The 9665-nt window shown below is 48.9% G+C and overlaps 1 protein-coding gene across 1 annotated transcript; it reads left to right on the top strand.

The window, feature by feature from the left end:
* Positions 1–271: 271 nt before the first annotated feature.
* On the top strand, positions 272–6644 carry ADCYAP1 (adenylate cyclase activating polypeptide 1). The gene is made up of 5 exons (XM_056137929.1): positions 272–911; positions 1237–1347; positions 3425–3556; positions 3983–4081; positions 5083–6644. Exons 2-5 carry the CDS (start codon positions 1238–1240, stop codon positions 5267–5269), a joined length of 528 nt encoding a protein of 175 aa, XP_055993904.1. The 5' UTR covers positions 272–911; position 1237; the 3' UTR covers positions 5270–6644.
* The last annotated feature ends 3021 nt before the right edge of the window (positions 6645–9665 follow it).

Genomic DNA, 9665 nt, shown 5'->3' with positions numbered 1-9665 from the left:
CTCAAAAATTCTATAAATTTTCTCTTTAGCCATCCATGAGAAGTTGGTGAAATAGTAAACCACCAAAATAATTAGACTTCTTAAAAATTAGATTGTATGAGTGAAAGGTGTTTATGAGAAGTCGATGACTCCGGATCTTATCATCCAAGAGGACAGCACAGAATAGTTAATATGTTCCTTGAGGGACTAGGATGCTGACGTCTGTTTCTGATACCCGATCATTACGTGACTGAAAAAAAAAAAGGAAGTCATTTCATGAATAAAAATCGGAGCGCAACCGTACAACAAAATATTCTGTACTTAAAGGCCATAGGCAGACAGATGTTGACAAAGAAGGCTCTTATCAAGCCGTATTCAGATAGATTTTTGCTAACTGCAAATATAAATAGGAGCAGAGGGCCAGTCACCTCTGCAACCAGCAGAAGAAGCCGCAGCTTCAGACGCAGTCAGAGGAACAGCAGAGGGGAGAAGGAGCCGCCGATTCGCGCTGCGACCAGCCGTTTTTCACAGATTCTGGCCGCAGGAAGGCTCCCCGCTTCCTTTCCTTCTCCCACCTTCCTACTTTCCCTTCATCTCTTGTTTCTTTCTCCTGGCGGACTTAACTTTGCCCGCATCCTCCCACTCCTTGGCTCTTCCTTTTCCCTTTCCTCTCTTTTACATCCCTTGTTTTCACTCCCGTCCCGGTGTCAAGCTTCCTTCTAGTTCTGCGTGTCCAACAAACTTTTAAACCCAACACTGGTCACAGCAAACAAGTCCTCCAGCTTCTCCTGCTGCTTCGGCGCATCCCTGCGGCTTCCCCTCCGACACGAACGCCAGAAGGTGATGCTTCTCGGGCTGTGACTCCAGCGCGGAAACTTGAAGGAGCCCTTTGCCTGCTGTCCTACTTGGCAACAAATCCTCTCCTGCCCGCGGTAAGAGTGAGGGAAAACGTAGCTTCCCTCCCCAACGACCTGCTTGGCTGCTTTCTTCGCAGTTATCTATCAGGGGACTTGTTAGCTTCCCTTCTCACAAGGTCTAGCTAGTTTCGGGGGGCACGGCGGCACGCATGCAGACGCACATATATAGCCAACTAGAGTGAGAGGGAAGTGTTGGAGCACGCGCGGACAGTCATTAGGGGCATTCAACCCCGGCAGTCCGTGCTTCACAACATCCCTCCCCCAGTCCCTGGAGTTTCTTATAGGCTTGGAGGGTGGAGGGCTCGGCGCGTTCTCACCGCTCTTTCCCCGTGCTGTGCAGAATGGCCATGTGTAGCGGCGCGAGGCTGGCCCTGCTGGTCTACGGGATAATAATGCACAGCAGCGTTTACTGCTCACCTGCCGCTGCCGGACTCCGGTTCCCTGGGATCAGGTAGGTACTAAACGCCAGAGCTGAGCTCTGGCTGGGGCTTCCCTTCCCCCCCGACGCCTCCTCCTGCAGTTCCGCGGTGCCGGTGCCAGCGGCGCGCGTCTCCCCAAACGCCACAGCTCAGCTAGGTGGCGGGCCCCTGGCCCAGGCTCGGCCAAAAGGGCCAGCAAAGGCCAGCAAAGGCCAGCAGGCGGCTCCGCGCCCCGCCTCTAGCCCGGGGCAGCCCGGGGGCCCGCGCGGGGCAAGCCTCAGCCCGCCAGAGAAACCTTTGCTTCCGCAGCAGCCCCGCCCGCGGGCAGGGGCAGGGCCGGGCCCCCAAGCCTGACTTTTCTCGGTTCTTTGCTGGAGTTGAGATAATTTAGGCTCCCGGAATCAGCACTAGGGGGTTGAGCTTGAAGCTCGCTTGGACTTCGCTTTGTTACAGCTTGTTCTGGGCCATTGGGGCGGGGTCTCTTCTCGCCCCGATGAGGGTCTTGTGGTTTTTCTTTGCCCGAAAGAGCTCAAGTATACGTGGTCCTACTGCATTTTGTCTCAGACAGTTTCGGGGAGATGGAGTGTTGGCTCTCCGTGGCCAAGGAAGAGCGACACCAGAGAAGGAAAATCAAGAATGAGTCTGTAGGGGAGGGGGAGACAGGCTGAGAACACGGTCGGAACAGAAAGAAGAAAGCGAGAGCACAAGGCAGGCAGGCAGGCAGGATTGGGGCAGTCTTGCTGTTGCCAGCAACCGTGGCTTTATTTTGTTTTTAAGCCCTCATTGCTTTCTAACGGGTCAGCTTTGCCTAGATCGGGCACCACAGCCCCAGTGTCCCGGCCGGTCAGCGGCAAGAGTGGACATTCACTGCCCAAGAGGGACTAACCCTCCAGGTGCTCCCATAGACTGGAGGCAGTTAGCTGCGAGCTTTCTACCAGCAAAGCTGCTGCTCCAGGCCGGGCCCTCGAACATTCGACTCAGGGGCCACTGACCATTGATTTGTGAGAGAGATGAAGGTGGGGCTTCAGGCGCGGGACTCCCGCGTCTGGACCAGGGGCGGGGATGAACTGTGATTAGAAGGTGGTCTGGAGCGACACCTGGGACGGCGGGCAGCCGGCAGGGCAGAAGGGCACAGGTGTCTGCCTGGCCCGACCTTTTGGGGAATGGAAGGAAGGGGAGCGAAGTAACCAAGTAGGACTCACCCCAACACTTCGCAGAGCTCTACTTGCTCTGGCGTTTCCCGGGTGTCTACAGCTACCCATGGCGAAGGCCTTTGTTTGCACACACAGTTCCTGACCTATAGCGAGATAGAGGCATTAGGTCTGGCCAACTGCGAGGCTGCTGGGCACTTGCTAGCTTTCAGTGATTCCCCCACCCCGAGCCTCACCCCGAACTGAGAAGGCGATCCAGGACCCCGCATCACAGGCGGTTCAGTGGTGAGCGGTCCAAATCACCTCCAGTTTCAGTTCCAAAGTCCCGGGGACCCCGGGAGGGAGGGTGCGGACCTGCCGTAGAGCCAGCTGCCACCAAACTAGCTAAGTTTAGGGGCATCTATTATTCATGTTCCTGCCAGATCCTCTCAGGCCCAAAAATAGAAGGCGGAGGTTCTCCGTGACCTACATCTGCGCGGTGAAGAGTTCCCCTGGGCTCCGAGGCTGGGGCGAAGGTGGCTGCCGGGGTGGCAGGGTGGCCCGCCGGCGCCCGAGCATCTACCCGCCCCGCTCCGCCACGGGGCTCCCCACTCGGGTCTTCTCTCAACGCGTCCGCCCCGAGCGCCCTAATCTGCACTTGCCGCTCGGAGTGGTGGGGACCTGGGAGGATAAGGGGCAAGGAGGGGGTCGAGACGGCTGGGGCGCGAGGCCGGGTACGCCTGGCTTCCCAGGGCGCTCAGAGGCCGCGGTCCTGCAGTGGATTTGGGGCTGGGAACTGGCGAGATGTACTTTCCTCCTCCTTTGTATCGCCATCCCGGTCCAGAGCCCCCGGACACGTCAGGGGTGGGGGAGGGCGGGGAAATCAGTGCTGTTCGTACCGTCTCTGAAGAGCCGGGGAGGAATTGTACTGATCTCTCTCTCCCCCTCCCTCCTTCTCCCCGCCCGGCTACCCTGGCAGGCCTGAGGACGAAGCGTACGACGAGGACGGAAACCCACTGCCTGATTTCTACGACTCGGACCCTCCGGACGCGGGGAGCCCCGCCTCCGTGCCGCGCGACGTCTACGCGCTGTACTACCCGCAGGAGAAGAGGTACCCTCGCCCCCGTACCTCCCCTACCGGCCCCGGGACGCGGGGTGCGGGAGGAGCACGCTGGAGGCCGATAGGAACTTTTCCAGAAAAGCCTACCAGTCTGTTTTTCCTGGCGGGTTCCCATGAAAGTAACGGAGAATGAGTGGACTGAGAGGGCCGCCTGGGGATCGGAAGGTCTTGTCCCCGGAACGGCCGTGAGTGCGCACTGTGTTGGCGGGATGTCCAGGTGCCACACTGCTTGTTCCTCGTCCCCTAAGCCTCCCAAAGATAGTTCTTGGCGCATCCGCGCCTCTTAGGCTTTCTTCATCAGCCGCACAGATTCGAGGGGCGCGCTTGCGGGGAGTTGGGGCATAAGGGGGTGGGGGGGCAGGACTGTCTCTTGGGGACAGTCAGTGACTCTGGGTGCACACTCTGCTTCTCCATCAGAGATCTCGCCCATGAGATACTTCACAAGGCCTACCGTAAGGTGCTGGATCAGTTGTCTACCAGGAAATACCTGCAGACGGTCACGGCCCAGGGCGCGGGGTAAGCGTTCGAAAGAGTTAAAGACAAGCATTGGCGCGCGCCGGCCGTTCCGCTGTGCGCGTGCGGGCGGGCGTGGCCTCTGCGTGCGCGCGTGCACCGGAGCCCGCGCGTCTGCGCCGCTCAGGCTGGGCGCGGGGCCCCGAGGAGGGAGAGGCAAGGGGGCTGCGGGGTGGGGGGTCAGCAAAACCGTCCAGTCGGATTCGGCTTGAATAAGGAGGAACCAACCCGCCGCTCGTAAAACACCTTTAGCTTCGCGGCGGGACGATTTGTTAACAATTTTCCCTAAATGCGACTTCGGAAAAGTTTCTTGCATTGTAAATTCAAATGAAACAAACAAATCCTCCAACCTGGCAGTTTAGACAACAGTGTTTCTTTTCGCCGGAAAACCCCCAGCACAGGGCTTGAGCAGAGCGCGTGGGAGCAGAAGGCAATATTTTAATAAAGCCGGTGGGAAAACAGATTACATTTTGGCGATGAATAATTCATGCGATGAAAAATATTGCCTACAGCCTATCAATTTATCACGTTTCCCACCTTAGCGTACGGGGGAGAGGAGAACTGGGGGCGTCTTAGGTGTGCGAGGTGGAAACCAACCCCCAAGAGGGAACCTTAGAACCGTCTGCGGTTTCCTATATCCTCCAGGGCAGGGGGAAGACAGTGGGGGTGATGCTGGTGAGGTAAATGGGAAGGTTGGGACAATTCTTCGCAAACGCACGGCTGATGGTATTTGTTGGTGGGGGGGTCCTTTACTGAGAAGATTTGGTTTCAGTCGCGCGCCTGTGGCCAGGAGCCTCAGCCCTCGCACCCCAGGCCCCGCCTGCGAGGCCCCAGTGCCAGGAACCCGGTGGGGCGGGAGGAGCGAGTTTCCGTGCAGCGCCCGCGCCTTCCACGCGGGGGCCGGAAAGTCCCAGTGACCTCCCAGACAGTGTCCCCGGGGTGGGGCCCGCCGGCTCCCCGCAGCTGCTGACCCGGCGCCTCCCGCCCCTTCCTCTTCCTTGCAGGGGAAGCCTGGGCGGCGGCGCCGAGGACTGGGAGCCGCTGTCCAAGCGCCACTCGGATGGAATCTTCACGGACAGCTACAGCCGCTACCGGAAACAAATGGCTGTCAAGAAATACTTGGCGGCCGTCCTAGGGAAAAGGTATAAACAGAGGGTTAAAAACAAAGGACGCCGAATAGCCTTTTTGTAGCGACGAGTTCTCAGCTACTCTGTGTATACAAGCCCTGGCACACTCTGAAAAGTCCTTTTCCCAGTTGACTGAAGTCATCGCTCATGTGTTCTATCCAAACATGTATTTATGTATGAAGTAAAGCCATTAAATGAATATTTTGATAATAATATTGTTTTTCTTTTTACAAAGCACTAGAGAATGCACAGATATACTTTGTGGAACCAATTATTGATATATATTATATATATTCAGAATATATATAAGTATAATAGAGAGCAATTCATACAAAAGTGTGCACAAGGATTGAAAATTCGCCTGAGCTGTTTATGTTTTTATACAAAAAAGAAAAATAGACAATCATTGTTTTAAATATTACTCCTATTTTTGTAAACTGGAATTAAAAGGACAGTATTTTTATCCACGGCAGGCCTGAAGATATTAATATTGACCATTTGCTACTGTACATAAACAATGCTGGCCTGCTCCAGGGAGAATTGGAGGTCAGGGCTTGGGAGATTGGCTGAAGGGCATTCTTGTTCTTCCCGTTTGTTCCTGGAGCAGGCTCCTTCAATTCCAGCCAACTGAACTGGCCACGGCTCCCCTTGCTGGGTGGCAATTCCAATACTCCTGCTTTCTTTGATTTTACTTTTATGTGTATTTGTCTTTCTTTCGACTCTCAGCCCAGAAGGCAATTCTCCTGATACAATACAGCTCGATCCAAATTGTGCTTCACCCTGGAATCCACAGACTATTCCCTGGGGGCAGAGGTGGAGGGTTGTACAGAGAAGGGAGCCTCCCGAAGGAAGCTCCCTTTTCTGTACATCCAGGGAATCCAATATCCAAAGTTTAGGGCAATTTGAACATAGTGAAGGACACTGTAGGTAAGTAGGAAGAGGCAGAGCATCAGGCAGTAGGAGGAGGACCCTGAAGAGGGAAGGGATTGGAACTGCCCCAGGCCTGGGATGCTGGGAGCAGTGTGTACCTCTGAGGGTCCTCTGCTGTGGGCGCTGGGTTTGGAAATGGATGCAAAGTACGATGTGTTTTTCTCCAGTGCTGTCCATGCTTCTCATCTTGTGAAATGGCCAGGATTCTCCCCTTTGAACCTTGCTCTGTAGGAGCTATCCCTTTCCTTTGTGATATTCTGAAGACCCCTATTTTCCCCCTTCTAGCACTGTTTGAGTACCAGTTTTTCCAACTTCTCTTAACCGTGTGAATGCTACTTTTTCTGTTGTTTAATGTAAGCACTTACTGTAAAGTTTAGGAACACCTGTGTAGTTACCACTAAGTATGCACTAAATATGAGCCTTTGTTTCTTGTTTATTGAGTTTGTAGGTAAAATGTATTTTTCTACATTATGGCTTATTGCTTAGTAAAACTTGTTTCATAAAACCAACCTTTGTCATATTAGAATGTGTAGTGTTCACGTATTGCTCAGTATTTCTAACTGATAAATCAATTTAAACCTCATCTTCAAATGTATGAGTACTATCTTAAATTTGAGGTCTATAGTGAGGTAAGCGAACTCCAACAGACCTGACAACCTCCCCTTTGTACCCTTTCTTGGCTACAGAAAGCATGTCTGTTTCCTATCAATTCTTTGAACATCTAGAATAATCTCTACAAACAAAAGAACCTTCACTCTGCAACAATAGGCAAACCAGTCTAATCCCCAAATTTCAGGCACAAGTTTTTTTGGGTTAAAAAAAAAAGAGTAGAAAAGATGACACATTAGCTTGTAAAGTTTAAAGGACCTTTCCTTTTACGGATGTGATCAGTATGAAATCATAAATCAAAGAAAACAGAATTGGATTTGCATTCCCGGATGGAATGGATGCTGCCAGGAGATCACATTGCAGACAGTGAAAGCACAGAGGCATTCGATCTACGCCTGTGTCCTGGGTACAGGATCAATCTTTCTCTAATTCTGCAGTCTCCTCAGGCAGTGTGAAATGGGACGCAGTTTGCAGCTTTAGTGCCTTTCTTCGCCTTTTAAATCGCCACGAATCACAGATGGCTATTCAGTGGCCCTACAATGCTGCAACACATCAGCTTGCATTTTAGTCTTAATTATTTGTTTCTTGGATAATGGGCAGTTTTCTGTATTTGTGTCAGCTATTAGTGGTGAAATAGGGCTCTTGTTAACCTTTTATTTATGAAGTCTAATTTAGTGTTCCTGTGGCTAGTTGCAAGCATTTACAGTGATCACCCAGTTTAATCTTTTGTATACTTTTTAGAAATGCCAAGAGCCTTACTACACAGAGCAGATTTATGATAGTCGTGATAATTTAGGTAGATGTTAGTGTTGAAACTTATTTTGTGTGCAACTGATTATAAAAACATCTTAACCAAGTATTATTACACACATGATATCTATAACTAGGACTTTGATAACTGTTATATAAAGTATGTAAAATTTGTATGAATAAATTTTTGTAAACAATGCAACTTCGTCTAATGTTTGGAGACAAAAGATATCTAGGAAATAACTTTAAAATATTTTAAAGTATCATATTTTCTTTATCAGTCATTAAGATGTTTCATACTTGGAATACATATTTACTTAAGCATCCATGTATTTTCATAATATGTAACATCTGCATTATGGGTAACTGAATTCAATTTCAAATTAAAGTAGCAACTAGACGGAGATGCCTTGAAAAATATTAAGTTTATAAATAGGCACAAATATTGAAATATTTATAAGATGCACAATTTAGATTAATTTCCAACCCCTAGTGTGTATATGTGATTAATTAGAAAGTCACTATCCAGTGGTGACAGTGTCTGGATATTAGGCTTCTAAAATGCAGTTTAATACTGTTCATCCACAGGAAATTCTGACAACTAAATTGGTCTTGATAAAATTATGTATAAAAATTAGTTAAGAGTTAAATACTCAGTTGTGGGGTTTAAAAACATACTTAAAGATACACAAACAGCTGCCTCTGATTAAAATACTAAGGGTAGAAGAAAAAAGAACACAAATAAGCAAAGAGTTAAATGCTTTTAAAAAGAAAATGTATGAAGGCTTGGACAAAGGGTGAAAAGTCATTTGTGGATTATTTTTCTTAATTTATATTAATAGCCTTTAAAGCAAAATCTACACACGAAATTCCCTGAAATTCTCAGCGGTGTTTTATTTTGAAGTCCTTGATGGTTTCCGGGTTAAAAGCAGTGTTGCATATTGATAGTTATTTACAATGTCATGTACCACATAATTTAAATTGCTAGAGTTTCATCCAAAAATTTAAGTCATTCAGTTAATAAATCAGCAGGTATATAACAGTAACATCAAAGGACCATCAAGAGCAGCAAGGATTCACAAACTGTCTTTAGGATTTAGCTTAGTATTTCAAGTCCTAGAGTCACATAGGGGAGAGCCTATGATGCTGCGAATTTATTTGCAATAAATTAAAAAGGTGAATGCAGTACTTCATATTTATTGGATGAAAAATGTTCGCTACCCTTCCCCAGGGAGACACTATAACTCTATCTCTTTCACCCTGCAGCCCACTCTTTTTCTCCCCCTCCCCCAACTCACACACACACCCACACACACCACAGTAGCACTGTAGCACTGTGCTCCTGTTGTTCATCAATTTTCTCGAGTGGGCACCAGTAACGTCTCCATTGTGAGACTTGTTATTAATGTTTTTGGCATATCGAATACGTCACCGGTAGCTTGCCAGGCTTTGCCGTGTGGGTGGAATACTCTCTGTAGCTTGCTGAGCTCTCCGAGAAGGGTGGAGAAATAGAACTCAGGTTGGCTGCATGCAAGGCAAATGCCCTACCCGCTAAGCTATCGCTCCAGCCCACACACCACAGTATGCTAATGTAAATGGAAAGGTGAAGAAAGATATTCTATTTGGTTAGAGGGCTTAAAGACTTGTTAAGGAAATAGGAAATAAGACCTTGACTTGGCTGACTTCAAGTGAAATTCATGTGTTCAGGCAATATCCTATATTCTCCTACATGGGATAATTCAAACTGGGTCTTTCCTTGGAAGGTTTTCTATATTTAGTTATCTAAGAAATTAGAATATGTGCCTATTGCTATTTGGGGTTAGAACATTCAATACAATATATATTTCTTAACCTACTCAATACAATATATATTTCTTTGCCTAAAGTGGATTAGATACACTGGTTGAGAAAGTTTAACTAACACTTGGGAGTTAAGGTAGTTTTTCCAGAAAGATTACTTTTCTGCAACAGACTGACCTGGAGAACTAATTATAATGCAGACAGCAGTGCTACACCAAAATCAGTGAATCTCTTTTTGTTCAGTTTTTGGTCTACTCCTGACAATGCTGAGAGGTTACTTCTGGTTTTGTGCTCAAGGATGACTTTTGATAGGAATCAGGGGGCTGGTCATATGGGATCAAGGGATTGAACCTGGTTCAGTTGCATGCAAG

Source organism: Sorex fumeus, unplaced genomic scaffold (genome assembly GCF_029834395.1).
Source record: "Sorex fumeus unplaced genomic scaffold, SorFum_2.1 ptg000128l, whole genome shotgun sequence".
NCBI lineage: Eukaryota > Metazoa > Chordata > Mammalia > Eulipotyphla > Soricidae > Sorex > Sorex fumeus.
The sequence above is the reverse complement of the archived record's forward strand: the minus strand, read 5'-3'. Positions and strand labels throughout refer to the sequence as shown.